This window comes from Parasteatoda tepidariorum, chromosome 12, assembly GCF_982258835.1.
Source record: "Parasteatoda tepidariorum strain Cologne lab strain chromosome 12, Ptep-v5.0, whole genome shotgun sequence".
Classification (NCBI taxonomy): domain Eukaryota; kingdom Metazoa; phylum Arthropoda; class Arachnida; order Araneae; family Theridiidae; genus Parasteatoda; species Parasteatoda tepidariorum.
This window is the reverse complement of record NC_141766.1, coordinates 5,277,685-5,294,942: the sequence shown is the minus strand read 5'-3', so window position 1 is coordinate 5,294,942 and position 17,258 is coordinate 5,277,685. Positions and strand designations below refer to the sequence as shown.

General features: G+C 28.3%; 1 protein-coding gene across 6 annotated transcripts in view; it reads left to right on the top strand.

Annotated features, from left to right (window-relative positions):
* Positions 1–17,258, top strand: part of LOC107453359 (uncharacterized) — a 102,717-nt gene that overhangs the window by 32,379 nt on the left and 53,080 nt on the right. For all 6 annotated transcript variants that reach the window (XM_043041330.3, XM_043041334.3, XM_043041333.3 and 3 more), the window contains exon 9: positions 2,426–3,091. In XM_043041330.3, coding sequence (XP_042897264.2) covers positions 2,426–3,091 — 666 coding nt within the window. The remainder of the gene's footprint in view (positions 1–2,425; positions 3,092–17,258) is intronic.

Here is a 17,258-nt window from a genome sequence, read left to right as displayed (position 1 = left end):
CTTACACAGGGACTGTACAAATCTTGGGAGACTTTCACATTATGTCGTTAGTAGCTAGCTTTTTTTCCCCATGTATATTCTTTGTTACTACTTCCGACTTATAGTTTGAAAATGTGCACCCTTCAATATTATTTTACTTGTAGAGTTTACAACACGTTATTTCGATTCAATTTTAGCTTAATCTTTTTCATTTTAGTTGAAAATGAATTTGGACAATTTCACTAGCATGCTATGATACTACCAAAATAATAATAATAATAATAGCATATGGCAATATTTTGCACTTTATTTATGGCATAATATTAAATTTCTTGAATTGATTGATCAATGGAACCTTGAAAGATTAAGAAAAACAACCCAGTTGTCTTTCATTTCTTTAGAAATTATTTAAACAGACAATCGACAGATGAAAATAAATTATTTGGTTTAACTCTATTTGCCACCAGCCTCAATGCTTTGCAAAACACTCCAATCAGCTTGTTAACAGAGCCAGCTTTTACAGTAGGGGAGCTTAAACTCTTTGGAATGCTTATGGATTGAGTTATAAAGAGTATAAAGCTGAGCATAGATGGCACAAGAGTTTAAAATTCATTGTAAAACTTCCAGGTTACTACTAAAGAATATAGGAAGAAGTCCAGTTCTCCAAACTCAGTATGGGATGCATACTGGAAAATCAACTTACAGCAAGAGCAACACTCAGATGCAACAGAACATCATATGTACCAAGATTTAGTGCAAGTGCATAAGAAGCAAAATGACAGTCAGGAGCTTTGTCACCTGAACCGGTTGGTTGAATATGCTGCATCTCACCATTAACGACTTTTCATACCATCTCAAAATGTGCTACCAGATATAATCAACAGGAATTATATAAATGAAATCTCATGGAAATACGTTAGTAAATAGCACATTACTGTTTATAAGGAGTGCAAAAATGCAGCAACAAAACATAAATTAAAAGACGAAAACATTCCATTTTCTCCGCAACTCGAATAGTAGTTGGGGAGAGGGATGGAAAGGTGGGTGAAAACCCAGTCCAAGAATATGCTGTGCTGCTAAATATTACTTTTCACTAAATATTACTTACACAGGGACTGTACAAATCTTGGGAGACTTTCACATTATGTCGTTAGTAGCTAGCTTTTTTTCTCCATGTATATTCTTTGTTACTACTTCCGACTACTAACACCATATCATAAAATGCCATGAAAGAAGTGTAAATATGAAATTCATCATTACATTACTATTGTTTCTTAATAACAGAATTATTTTTTAAGCATATTATTTAGTTATTAGTTTAAAATGTTTATGTTTTACTTAAGTTAATGGTTTCATTTTGGGATTCTGAATATGAAATCCCTCACTATATATTTCTGATGAAATTTTTGAAACAACAAACTAACCAACTGTAAAAAGTATTTTCCCAAAGAATAAATTTATTTTTGCACTTGTTTTGAAAATGTTATTTAAACACTTTAGTTAAACTATTGGCAAATAAAATGCTTTTCGTTCGAAAATTTTTAGTTTCCTAAATCTGCTTTTGTTTCTGATGAAATTTTTCGACCAAGAAATAAGCCATCTTGAAGAAGTATATAGCCTGCAAATGCAGCAGCTTTTTACGTTGTCCCTTTCTTGCATAGCTTACATTTTCTTTCCCATTACCTAAGGGAATGTTACTAAGAGAAAAATTTCATAAATAGCTTAATACTCAGGAAGTGAAAACAGAATCTGTTTAAGAAAGCAGCTAATCAACTGACTGGCCTAAAGTTTATATATTTTTATAATGATTTATAAAATTTACCCTCCAAGCATTAAAACCCTTGGCAAAATTTTACTGAAATTTCCCTGTTATATTTTTTCCCATTAAATAACATGGAGGGGGGAATGATTTTTAGTGCAGGAAAGCCTAAAGTTTTTAAAAAAAGCAGGTTCTAACAGAAGGCTTAAGGAATATTATAAATAACTTTTTTACACAATATTCAGTTACCTTTTATTACATGATTATCTGTTTATTGATGTCTATTTTAGTTTAAAACTGAGTGATACCAGTTATTTTTACCTAATGGTAATACTAAATGAGTTAAACAAAATGAAGTATAAAAATCATAAATTATATATTCCTTTCATATTGACCATTTAAAAGGCTTAAAATAAATTGAAGTAAGCTGATTCTTTATCATACCATCTCAATACTCATTGTTTGCTATCATAATGATATGTGCTTAATACAATAGAAATAAAAATGTATTTAATTCAGTGTGCTTTAACTGTAAAGTTTTTTAATGTAACTTTTGAATTGAAATATTATTCATTACATTTTCCTTAAAATTTACAACCACTATTTGCAGTAAGCTCCTCAATTATATGCATTAGCTATACATTCATTTATACTTTAAAATTTACTTTTGAATTTCATTCGGTACAGAGAATGCACCTTTCCCCGAAAATTGTCTGTACTCTTAGAAGAGGATTTTGAAGATTCTCCTAGAAACTACTCATATTTTTCAGTCTGCAGTTCTCAGCCATATTTGAATAAAAGGAGAAAAATGCCTCACTCTTGTGATGTAAAAACACAAACTGATTTATCTATATCTGAAGAACCGCCCCGTTCAAAAAGCCCTGCAAATCTGCCCATTACAGAAGTTTACTACCCAAGGCATGGTTTTACTCTTGTATCTCAAGCAGTGCAGAAAAAAACTGTTCATTCTATGGAGTTACCAAAAAAATTGGTTTTGAGATATCCTCCACCATATATGCAGAAAAATATCAGACATAGTTATGCAAGCAGTAACTTCAGGCATCATCCTCTGCATCACAAGTGGGCCACTGTTTCTGATTCTTTGCCTAGTAAAAGTGAATATTCATTGTCACATTTGCAAGATAATTCCAAACTTCAAACTAGACATCTTTCACTTGAAAAACAAGAATCTTTTTCATCATATGAACATGCATCTTGTGTTGATAGTAGAATGTCTTCTACTACAGACTGTTCAGGCTGGATGACAAAGTCGGATGTCGACTTGAATCTTAAAATTGAACCTCCAAGCTATCAACAATCTTTGTTAGCATCTCAAGGTGGCCATAAAAATAGGTGGGCTTGGAAATATGTAACTCTGGTTCTTTGTTTTTAGGATTTGTATGTCATGTATTGAATTGCATGGCTTTTTATTTACAATTCTTTTTCCAATTTTTATGTCATTTTTCTGTCATGAAGTTTTGGCCAGTTTTGCATGACTTAAAGCTTTGATTTAATATTTACTAGATAATAATGTATATTAACAGTTTAAACTTGTTTAATTTTTCTGCATTGCATGTTTGATTGATTATTTAGAGTATTAGTGGCATGTATTTTGACAAATTCTGAAGGCTCAGAATTGAAGCCAATGTGACAAAATTGTCTCCTAATTTTGCAAATCTAAAAGTTACAAATTATTTTATTTTGTGACTTCTGAATTCGTTTTTTTTTTTTTTTTTACTGTAGTTGTTTTATTTTAAAACAAATTTTATATCCTTGCAAGTGCTGTTTTATATATATATATACATATGTATCATATTAAGAGAGTGATTGTTAAATATTTAAACTTTTTAAATTATGTTTGTGAAAATTTTCTCTGATATCATATATTCCAAAAATTTGCACAAATCATTACATAGTACTTATTTTTTGTATTCATTTCTTCAGCTTGTAAATATTTTAATGAGCAACTTTTTTTTTCTGTAATGTTGCAATATAACTATAAATATCAAAATAATTTTATGCAAACCCTTCACTTAGCTCAGTTTAATTACTGATGGTAAGAAGTAACACTTTTTAATATTAAGTAATTTTAATGTCTTTAAAATTCATTAAAAATTTTTATATACCATTAGTATTATTTATTTTAAGATGTATTTAAATATGCAAATTAAATTATCAAATAAATTTATTGTTTTCTAAATATACTATTATGTTTTCTTAATTATATAATTGTTATTAATGAAAATTTTTATGATTAAGACACTTTATTATTAAGACACATGTAAAACACCATTATTTGTGTGTAAATGTTGTATCTGTTATATGACTTAAGTTATATTAATTAAAATTAATCTAAATTTTTTCAAAAGTTTATATATTTAAGACATAACAAGTATTAAAAACAAAATATACTATAAAAACAAAATATGCAAATACTATGGAAAGTCCTGTATCTTGTACATGATTTTTCTAGGTCAAACAAAGTAAACAGAAAGTAACACATTCATTATACACTAATTAAATACAATAATTGTTTATTATAATATGGTTTGAATTATATTTCTTTGATTAAGGAATATTTATCAGATAAGATTGATAGGGATAAATAAATAAAATTATTTTTTGTTGCCAAAAGAAAAACTTATTTCTTAATTTCTTTTGATTATTAAAAAGTTACTGGGGGGGACCCCCAGTAACTTTTGTTGACAAAATGTTGATTCAAAAGTCAGTAAGTACATGAAACTTTTTCCAGTTTTTCAAAAATATTTTTTTCATAAAATTACATAAATGAATAGATGTACTTGTATAAAGCTGCATATTTATTTGTTTATTTACCAGTTGGAATATTTTTTAATGGTTAGTCATGAGTAAAATCAAAGAAAAAAATTCAAAAAGTAGCAAACACACAAACATAACATGCTGTTAAAATTTTGTATAATTTTTAAAACGCTTAGTCAATGCACAATTTTATTAACCATATCATCTTAATAATAATAAAACAGTTTATTTTAAAGCTTTATTTTTAATAGAAATTAAGCTGAATATCAATGTTTGAAAAATGCACTGCTGACAGGCAGTCTAAGGCTAATTCTTTATTGGTTACTCATAACTGTTAGATTTTGTCCATTTTTAACCAGCATTTTCAATGCTAATCAGCAAAACGACACAAAACATCAAAACATCTTTTTTGGTATCTACATGTTAAATAAATCCCTAAGGTTTTTTTTTTTTTTTACTTTCCAATGTTTCTTTTGCTTTTTTCTAATTACTGGCCTTTTCAATAGCATTTTAACTGAGATTATAAAAGCAACATTTATAAAATAATTATCTTAGACTATTTTTGTATTCATGAACAAATGTTGTTAATGAATTCATTTTAACCACACTTTAATAGACTTTGCTCCATCTATCTCTTAACAATGCTACTTACATTTTTCAGATTATTACTTCTTTTAAAGCAGTTAAAAGGGATATAAGGCTTAGAGGGGAGCGAAGAGGTTTCTGATACTGTGACAAAGGGAACGGAGTAGTGACATGAATCATTAGGTTAAAATAAATGTATTTAAATTCATTAGATTAAATAATGTGTTATTTACTTATATATATAGAGAGAGAAAAAAAAATATAATAAATTTTAACTCCTAAGCAGTAGCCAACAACAAAAATACATACCTCTGAATGAAAAAAGTGTAGGGTTTCATTATAGCAATGTGGCAAACAGCAAAAGCTGTAAGCCATGTTGCTATTGGCTGGACCCTACACAAGCATTGAAAACATGAGAACTTAAAGATAATGAAAAAAGAAAATCGGAAAAATTATTTAATTCGTAATCAGTGCTTAACCAAACTAAGTCCATATTCAATATATCGCCACATCAACAGCCATCCCTCCAAACTAATGGATTGAAGATGGTGTGTTATAAATGATTATAAGTGACGGTTACAGTTTAGGCATTTGTGGACAGTTTAAATCCCAAAAGTTGATTTTAAACTAAATTTTTAATTGGGCCACAAGATGATAAATAAAATTAGTTGGAAAGTTATTGTGAAAAATTTTGGCTTTGAAATTATCCATTTCTAGCATGAAGTTGATATTATAGTTACAAATTCTTTTAAATCTGATAATTTGAGAAATAATAATTCCTCTAAGCACCCTGACACAACTAAAATAGTTTTGTAGACTGAGTACTTTGAATTTAAAGTCTTGGTGTTTATCATATACAAACAAAATTTAAACAATTAAGATAAAGAGAGCGATGTAAATTTTAAAATTCATAAAAGCTAATCCAGAATATATCAATATATCTGCAACATAAAAAGTTGTGATTTATCTCATTTTATAGTTGTTTTTAATAGTAAATTAAAAATAGATTGACCATAAATAGGTTGAACTAAAATTAGCTCCCATGGAAATACTGTTAATTTGCACGAGTGAAAAACAGTCATTTTTTAATGTAATTGTTGTAAAGACAGAAATTTAAAAGCGTTAGAAATTTATCAATACAAAATTCAATTTGTGCAGAGGCAAATTGAACTAATTTAGAAATTGATGCAAATAAAAGTTTGAGAGGTAAATTGGTAAAAAGATAAGCAAAAATCAATGGTGCTTATAGAAACGATGCTGTTACAAGTTTTCAGTTTTTTAATCACTTTACTACAGTGCCGTACCACTCAAAATCATGAAACCATTCTAAGTATAAAAGTAAAAATTATAATCTCAGATAGACACTTATTATATCTATCTAACTATATATATGTATATACACACACCCACACTAAGAATTCGCCCGGGCTAAGAATTCGTCACTTCTCCAAAGGTGATAAATCGTAATTTTGGCGAATAATTTTCTCTACTGGAAAAAAAATATATATTTAACTCGATCCTCAAAATTTAGAAAATCAGTATTTTTTATTCAATTACAGTAATTTTCGGTAGATGCACTGCGTAACTAATTAGAATTGGGTCTAAATAATGTAAGCCTGAAACAAACTACCGTAAAATTGTTAAGATTTGCATTTGGTGAAGACTTTCGAAAATTGGCGAATACTTTTGATATTTGTCTAATTTACTGGCTAATAGTTTGAAATCCTTAGCGCGGGCCCTGTGTAATATATACACATGTGTACACTACCCTACAGTAATGGAAGAGACACTTTTAGTTTTTGACATTTTTGTTTTTTTTTGTTTTTCAAGTAATACTTAGAGGACTATTTTGTAATTTTAGAATTGTGTAGTTCATGCGTTTTTTCATACCTAGCAATAAGGTTTAGAGCTTTCAGAGGTTAGAGGGACTAACTGTAAATTACGAAGGAAAATAAGTATTTTTAAACACCCTTGCTGAAAAATCAATCAATAAACTTGTCACTAATATTGATTACTTTGGTTATTATTGCATTATATTTTTTGTCATACCTTTTTTTTTTTTTTTGCTGAAACATTAAAGATATGCAATAGAATTTAAAAATATTTTGGGCGCAATTTCAAGTTGTTTACAAAATTATTGTTTTAAACTTTGGAAAAAAGTTATTAAAAACTGCACAAGATATAAGTATTTAAAATAGCTCTTTTATACTGCGCATGCGCGAAAAAAGATTTTTTGTAGTGAATCATATTTAGCAACTAATGAAAAAAGCATCATATGAATATTTTACAAATTTAAAAAGTTTCAAGCAATTCTCTAAGTAGTTTTTGTACTTTTCAAAGGAAAGCTGAAAACGATAATGGGTTTTTCACAAATTATATTTTGTACCACGAAACAAGATTGATTAAAAATGCTACTAGCATTGTGGGGGGATCCTTCAACCATGAAAATATTTTTTCTTTCATATGTTTTCTTTCCTTATACCACATATTTGCGTGTACGGACAGTTTATGTAAATCATTATTTGTTATAAAATTTTTTCTTATGATAGAAAATTTAACTTGCGGAAAACTCCATATCAATTAGAGCGCTTTCTTTCAAAAAGTAGAAAAACTACTTAGAAAATTGCTTGAAACTTTTTAAATTTTTAGGATATTCAAATCGGACTTTTTTCATTAATTGTCGAAGATGATTCACTACAAAATTAAGAAAATTTTTTTTTTAATTTTTCACTTCTGAAGTTATAAAATGATTCTCTTAATATTTCTGGAAAAATATGAAAAAATTTATTAGTATAGAAGTGTTTCAATTATTTTGTCCATCCCCCTATGTGTGTGTATATATATTATATTTGTAATTTCTGTAGTTCCGATTTGTGCCTGTTTAGAGCTTCAAATGAAATTCTTGCCATACCACCACAGATACAGACAAAAGTAGATTTAAGAAAAAAGGAAAATAATTCCTTATTTTTCATAAATGAAGATAGAAAAATCTTTACTTTTTCGTTTTATCTTTAATTTTTACAACTTCTTAAATTTTTTCTACTAGCAATCTTTTCTTCATTTTTTTTTTTTTTTTTTTTTTTTAGATTTTTTTTCAGCCTGCTCGCTTTGCTCAATTTCAAAACTTCTGGGGAAAACGTTACTTTTCTTTCAGTTGAAAAGAAGAAAATAATTTTAAAATAACAAGAGGAATGAAAAGGCAATTGTTTGAGTGATTTTAACTCAACTGAACTTTAATTTTAAATTATACAATCAACTCTGCTTACTTTGCTTAATTTTAAATTTCTAGGAAAAATTTTATGTAGTTTCATATCAGTTGAAAAAAAATTTCTAGACTTGGTCCTAAATTTATAAAACCGATGTATGACGTTTAAATATATTTTTATTGTTTTCTGTTTCAGTAAAAAAATTAAAAAAAAAAAAACTGGAGGGCAAAGTTACTCAACATCCAGGTTAACTTTGCCTACAAGGTATCGTCTACTATTAGAAACAACCTCTGAAGTTTCAATTTCTGTGAAATATTACACTTTGCAGGGGGTGTTAAATTAGCAAAACTGCACTTGAAAACAGTTGAAAAAAATTATTTCTTATTTTTATGAAATTTATTTATACACTTGTTAAAATGCTTGATTCTCGTTATGAAATTTTAGATTATAAGCATAAGCAAGTAAAAAATATATATATGCTTGTATGCAATATTACTCGCTCTGTTTAAAAAAATAAAAAATATTCACAATCACGCAAGAAATTCCCCTCAATATATTCTTGGAAAGGGAATCATGAAAACAACAGTTAGAGAAATGTTGGATTCACCCACTTTTTCAGGAGAAGTGAACAACTTCTGAAAAAGTAGGTGAATCCCAGGGCTAAAGAGAATACAAGGGCTAGTTCACTCCGCTCTTAGAGCTGAAGCTACGATTTCCCTCCTCATGACGTCACTGTGTCCACAGATCTCGGAGATCGCAAGCAAAGATATGATAACTTTGCATCTTTCTCTTTGTAAAAATAAGTTAGACTTTTTCTGGTTATTAGCCTTCAAACTTTACGTAATTAAGACATTATTTCCGTTCATAAACATAGTTCAAAAAAAACTTTCTTGGTTATTATATTAAAAAAATACCATTTTAAACTTATAAAAATGTTTTGCTAGTTGGTGAAAATGACACGATAAATACTTTATTTTAAAAAGTTCAGTTTTAACTTTAACTATTAAGAAAAATGAAGGCATATATTGACACTTTTTTTATCTACATATTCTTTTATAAAGATAAGTTAAGTTAAATTTAGAATCCCTGATTTTAAAATATGCCGTTAATAGCAATTTGTTCATACTTAATCATTAGGAAACATCAACCTTAAACGCTAATTACTGAAACAAAATAATAATTTAGGTTCATAATGACATTAGAAATTTTACAATTGTTTATAGACATTTAAATTTACGATGATATAATTTATAGATATTTAAATTGAAGAGAATATAATTTTTAAAAAAAATCATAAATATTTAGAATAACTACATTAAAAAATATGTTATGAAATTAGGAGAATTTCAACTATATACTATATATTTTATTTATACTTTTTACTTACATTTTAATTTTCTTTGACTTTATCTATTTTTTAATTCTTTTCACCTGCCTTTCTTTATGAAGTAACGAGGCGGTTTCTATTTAGATAATGAATTTTTATAAAAGTTCTTTACGACAGAATAAACGTATTGCTGTTTTATATTAACTGTGTCATTTCGGAATCCATTCTTTACATAGTCGTTCATTTACTTTAGGGAACACGCGAAAAATTATACTTTTTCCTTGAGTTATACGTTCAATTATACGTTTTTATATCAGAATTTTTGCAAGTTGCAATCGCGCAAACTAGCATTTCGATAATAGTTTTAAATTCTTGTAAATTCACTGCAAAAACTGAGGAAAGTCATTATAGAAAATAACAAATGTCGCAAAAAGAAATGATCCAATATTAGTTAGAGCTAGTAAGGCCAAACGCTCCGTTCTTGAAGTAAAAGTGCGAGCTTTGCGCCAAAGTGACGTCACTAGAGTGACGTCGGAGGATCGGCGCGGCAAGAGATACTTCAAAGGAGTGAACCAGCCCTTCTATTCTCTTTAGCCCTGGGTGAATCCAGCCTTTAGTTCTCGTAACTTTTAAGTCACCATCGAAAGTCAAGAGATATCGAAAGCCATTTAAGTAAAAAATTTGACGATCACTAAGTTTCGCGCTTGCAAGTTGAAGGCTCCTTCATCTATTTGAAAGTTATCATCAGTATAAATGTTAGCAACATCTTCTCTCTTCTTAAGCCAGTTTTACATGCTAGTCGTTTTTCGTATGGATTACAAAATAACATTAACATAAAAAAAAAAAAAAAAAATTAAGTAAAATTTAAGATATAAATATTTTACACTCATATCCTTCAAATGGTTTTCATATGGAGCACAAAATAGAAATAATATGAAGAAAAAAACTTACCAGTTATTCCTATGGGTCTCGTGATCTAAGTTATTAAGATACTTAAATGACTTGCTCATAGTCACTGTACAAATTAACCTGTTTCACACTGATAAAATTCACTAAATGGAAGAACTCTTGCCAACATTATAAATAAAGATGAAGTGAATTGTCTAGATTTAAAAACAGACTAATAGGAAAATAAAAATGCTTAAAAATTGCTAATTCGGCAAGCTTTTTCCCACTAAATTGTAACTTTTCAAACATTAAAAAAATTGCAACATAAACGCTTTTCAGATTTATAAAATTATGTTTTTTCATTTATAGATAGACAATCTGCACCATTTTTTTAATACGCAAGATAATAGTTTGTTTTAATTATATACTATGTAATTGCTATATGTACAGTGCGCAAAATAAAAAGCGAACCACCCAGAATAACTTTTGATCTAATGATCGGCTTTTCACGTTCTAGAACTCAATCTTAAAGGTTTGAAGGGGTGACCTTAAATATGCGAATTAATTAATACAGACGATATTTTTAGCTACGAAATCAGGCATAAAAACGTACTTTCTCTGAATATATATGCCTTTTTTTTACGAATTCGGATTTCTGACTAATGAAATCTAGGGGGTAGCCACAATCTGGAAAATATGCTCCCCATACTTTGGCCAGGAGAACGGTCCAAAGTTTACACCCCTTAATGTTAATTTTATTTTTTGCGTGTCTTGGTTTTTAAGCGAAGAAAAAATTTTGTTCGCAACCGTAAAATTCGTTTATCCGAAGTTAATTCCCTGCAAGTCAGTAGATATTAAATATTTTATTTAAAAGTCGAGGAAATTTTGAATTGTAAGTTATAAAATTTTTCACATCATTTTAAAGAATGTAATTTTAAATGACAAAATTACTTCCTTTTAAATGTTGTAAAAAATTGTATACCTTAAATTTCAAATTTTTTTTCGACTATTATTAAATAAAATAATAAGAAACAATAAATATTTACTAAAAATTGTACTTTGCATCGAAATTTATAGCTGTGTGCCAAGTTTTTCAATTCACTTTAAAAGTTCTTGAGATATAACGAGTTACGCAAAAAATTAAAATGACTTTAAGGGGTTCAAACTTTGGACCGCTCTCCTGTCCAAATCCGTTGAAAAATTAGTATGTTTATTCAGAGATAGTACGTTTTTGTGTCTGATTTCTTAACTTATCGTCTGCACTAATTAATTAGCATTTAGATCACCCCTTTGAATCATTAAGATTGAGTCCTAGAACGAAAATATCCGATCATTAGATCAAAAGTTATTAAGGGTTGTTCTTTTATTTCCTTACAATAATGAAAGAGATACTTTTAGTTTTTAAAATTTCTCTAGAAATACTTAGACATTATTTTGAAACTTTATAGGTAATTAGTTCATGCTAAGGAAAAAAGTTTAAAACTTTCAAAGGTTTCAGGGACCGACAATAAATTACCAAAGGAAACAAGTATTTTTGAACACCTTATGCCAGAAAATCAAGCAATAAGCTTGTAACTTATACTGATTACTTTGGTTATTATTTCAAATAACTGTATAAAACATCATAAACCTTACTTAAATATTTATGAAGCAATGGACATTTTTATAAAAAAAACTATTTTTTTTTGCCTTACATTTTTCTGCTATAATTTTAAAAATATTTATTAAAATTAAGCAAAATTTTTGGAGCAATTAAAAGTTAATTGCAAAATTATTGTTTTAAAATTTGAAATAAATTCATTATAAACTGCGCAAGATATGACTATTTAAAGTAATTCTTTTATACTGCTCGTGGGTAGAAAAATAAAAAATAATTTTTTTTTTCTTAATTTTGTACTGAATCACAGAACGTTTAATATAAATACAGTTACCCTTTTTTGTGTATTTGGCAACTAGTCTGTTTTGAACATCTTAAAAATTTAAAGAGTTTCAAGCAATTTTCTAAGTAGTTTTTGTACTTCTTTAAAAAAAGCTAAAAATGATCAAGGGTTTTCCACAAATTTCATCTTGTACCATTAGACAAAATTTTATAACAAATTATAATACCATACAATAATCGTCAGGACACTAAACTGTGATGGTATGAGGAAAGAAAACGTTTTTTTTTTTTATATGGTGAATGATCCCCCACAATGCTGGTGTCATTTTTAGTAAATCTTGTTTAACTGTACAGAATGAAATTTGTGAGAAACCCCCCCCCCCCTTATCATTATGAACTTTTTTTAAAGAAGTACAAAAACTACTTAGAAAATTGCTTGAAATTCTTTAATTTTTTAAATATTCAAAAAAGACTTTTTCCATTAATTGCCAAATACGATTCGCAACGAAATTAAGAATTTTCATGCGCAGTGCTACTTAACTACTTTAATTAGTCATATTTTGCACACTTTTTTCTTTCAAACTTTGAAACAATAATTTTGTAGTTATTTTTTAATTGCTCAAAAAATTCTGCTTCGTTGTATTGAATGTTTTTAAAGTTAAAGCAAAAAAACGTAAGACAAAAAAATTAGCTTTTTCAAAAAAATGTCAATATCTCCATAAATACTTTATGACATTTTATGCTGATACTGCAATTTACAACCAAAGTAATCGGTATAAGTTACAAGCTTATTTCTTGATTTTCATCCGTAGGGTGTTCAAAAATGCTTGTTTTCTTTTGTAATTTATTGTCTTCCTGAAAATTCTGAAAGTGACCTATGAAGAAACGCATGAGCTCTAAAGTTACAAAATAAACCTCTAAGTATTTCTTGAGAAATTTAAAAAAGAAAGATGCACTATAATTTATTTATTTGGTAATGAAATAAAATAGTTCAGAAAACATTCTACTGAAATAAATCAAAAAATTGTACGCTACATATAAAATTAATTAGTAATAAAAAGTGATATTTCGGCAGAAAGGAAATTTATTAGTCAATAATTATAAGAAAGTTAAACATAACTATTCTTTAAAATCTCTCCTAAAAAATTTTTTTGAAAACAAATCGGAATATAAAGTTCGAGTTTAAAACATGCTGCAAGTTCTATGGAATTTTTCTTAAAACTTTAAAGCAATAAAAATATATGATTTGTGGTTTTCAGAAAATCATTTAATTACAATGAACACACTAGTTATATTTTTTTCTTCACATTATTTAGTTTTTAGAGATTTTAAAATGTAATTTTATTTTAGCTTAAACTAATGAAAATCAATTTGGGTGTTGCTACAAAATTCCTATGACGTAGATCGCACAAAAGCAAAGATATTTATCATAAATCTAAAAACTGAGATCTGTGTAATATTAAATTATCTTTCAAAAACTGCTTATAGTGGGACTTTATTCGTAAAACTTTGTTTAAAAAATAAATAAATACGAAATAATAATAAGAAAAATAAAAGAGAAACTAAAATACAGCACGCTTTATATCTCAAATTGTGCTTCATTATCTCTTACTTTTTTTTATTAATTTATTTATTATTATTTTTAAATTTAAGTGTTTGTTCCGGTGAAAAACACAGAAACAGAACCTTATTTTTAAGGCTATTCGAAAGCTCCGTCGTAATATGAAATGATGCTTTTTTGCGAATAATATGCTAACTTCTGTGGCATTGCAACTGTTACTCTCATGACTGTTAAGTTTAGCCTATCCAAAGCCAGCGTTGTCTACTCTTATTTTGAAAATGGCGCGAAACATCAATATGGAAAAAAGCCATAGTTTTGTGAAAATGAAAAGTGTTTGTGGTCTAATTTTTTAATATTTAAAAACTTACTCCAATGGTTGCATTACCTGGGCTCATAAAAATTTACAAAAACTGAGAATAAGCAGTGATTTCGATAATTTTCATCTAGGTGGAAAAATGGAGCCAAATTGACGATTTTAAAAAATGTTTAATAACTTTTAAAATATTTAAATTATTCTTCCGTTCTAAAGCCCAGATAATTCTTCACTGCAAGATTATATATATAGTTCAAAATCATCTAAATCCATCAAGTGTAAGACCCTTAAAGTATGGCTTATTTGTTTTCTTTGGCGACGGAACTTCGAAAAACAGTGTTAAACATTTAACTTTTCTTAAACCTTTCTTCTAAAGTCTAGACAGATTCTTAAACACACTCGTCTCCTTCACGCATTCGCTCGCTAAAACCAGAAACATCTTATGTAACTCTTTTCAAATGACTCGCTTTTTTCGCCTCTCCGATTCTCAGTGGGACTGATTACTAATAAAGCGGCAAAAAATAATCTTTTTCCATAGAATTAAGAATTTTTTCCAAAAAATTTTGTTACCACTACACATATAGTTTAAGTTCGTTATAACGAGTGCGGCATATTACGAGAAGTCCTCTATTACGACAAAATCCATACCACCGTCAAAATAGTTTTATTAAAGCTACAAAAATTGAATGCTTATACGAGTTAAAAACTACTAGCCTTCTATATTTGACAAAAAAGTTTTTAGAGAAAATCATTTTTCTACTTAAGTGCAATATTAAACGAAGAAGACATAAATGGAAGAAATTTTAATTTTTTTCTGGTATCAATGCAGAAAAACAAACATGGTTTCCTTCTTACAATTTTAACCTGTGTTTTATAAGGCAATGTAAGGGCGCCCACCGCCTAAGTTATCTTCTTCCTAACAAAAAAAGAAACCTCGCTATTCTTAGAAATTATGACGCCCACTTCAAATGAATGCTCCATGTCCAAGAGATCGTGGGTTCGAAACCCGCTTGCCGAAGACTCCCTGTGTAGTAAATGGTGACTGTTGCACGTTAAATCTGTCGAGTCTCAAAGTCCTTCATGTTCCCATAACAAATCATACCTCTGGGGGTACTGATCCCGGAGTTTCCTTGTCTTCTGGATTGGTTCAAAATTACAAGGCTACGGAGTTGTACATTTGTAGTCGCAAACCCAAAATTGGGCCGGCTATTCATCGACGGTTATAAAAAATAAAAAAGAATCCTTTTGCCGACCACTATTTTCCATCTTGACAACTTACTACTTCATTTACTTTATCAATGATGTTAAAAATTATTGCATTTCATTTTTGCGTCGTAAAAACTTTTTTAAGATTTGAAAACTTGTTGTAGACATTTCTTTTTTTCATAAAGTACAGATCTACGTATTCAGTCTACAATCTGTAGGCAAAAACAGTCTACTCTAGATATGAGTTTAGATCGAAGTTGTTCAAAATAAAGGAGGTAAATATCTCGATTGCATTTTTAAATTTTTTTATTGCTATTTTCTAACATTAAATATATGCGTTTGCTTATAACGACTAGCTCTCTGTAACGAAAATTTCATCTGCTAATTTGAATTGTCGTTGTAACGTACTTTTACCGCATATAAAAGATGAGATAGACGAGAAATGGTCATGTTCTGATAAAAGTTTATTACAATTCTATTTACTTAAAAATTTTCTTCTTTAGTTCTGTATCACTGAAAAAAATATTTTGAAAGAACCTGAAATTTTGTAGAGCATGGTATATTGCGCAAGAAATGTATCTCAAATTGAGTATGCAGACAAAGCTTACAAAGTAATCATTGAAGTTAACTTGGAAAATCAAGGAAATCAGTTAACGATTCAGAATTAGTAATTTTGTAGAAATGATTCATAAAAATAAAAAAGAGCGAAGGAGTAGGAGTTGGCCCTCTGGGCTAATAGTGCAAGTGAACTTTAAAATACAGTAAAAATCCGTTGCAACGACAATTATCAGTAGGAAAGAGAATTGTTGTTATAGTGAGCTTGTCGTTATAAGCATATGCACATATTTTATGTTAAAATTGTAATAAAAACGACTAAGGTGAAATAGATTTACCGCTTATATTAAAATTTTGGGCTACTATTTTGATTTAAAATGTATCTAGAGTAAAATATTTTTGGCCTACACTTTGCAAGACGCGAGGGAAGAAAAAAATTGCATGAAGTGCAATAAGCTTAAGCCGTCATCGAATAATAATTTCAGTAGTAAATTGCCCAGAAAGGAATATGTTATAAACATGTGATCAACAAAAAATGGCTCATAAAAACACGTCGTTCACACGTTTGGTGTATAAACATAAAGGGTTAAGATTGTAAAAAAAGGAAATAGGGTGAAATGACGTTCGTTTTTCATGTTTCTTGCTTTATTTTCAGATAAGAAAGAAAGTGTTTTCAAGTATGTACTTTTTCGTATAATATTGATCGCTTAAACAGCAAAAAATATATATTTCCCTAAAAAAATAAATGAATAAAAAAAAATTTAAAAAATGCCGTAATAACGGGAGTTTTGTAATTTTAAACTCGTTTTAAGCATAGGATTTTTGTATTTTTTAACATAAACATTTTGGCAATGGCTTGGAAACTTTCCACCTGCTTAGAAAATATACCGCACTCGTATATCGAGCTTTTACTGTATCTTTATAACTATAAAGCAAATAATAATAATTGGTCATATTAAAACTGCATAAATTTAAATACTATGTAGAATTATAAAAGAAAAACATTTAATTAAAAAGTTTATTTAGTAAAGTAAGATTAGTGAAACAATGTTATTTCTGGAATCCGAAAATTTCCATTATACAAGATAAGTCTGGTCGCAGTAACTTCGGATAATCGAGGGTTCTATTGCATTTAGACGGCCAAATTAATCTGAAATATTTAACCGATCCCCTTCATTCACAAGCAATCCTAAAATGCAGATCATATATGAATAGCACTTTT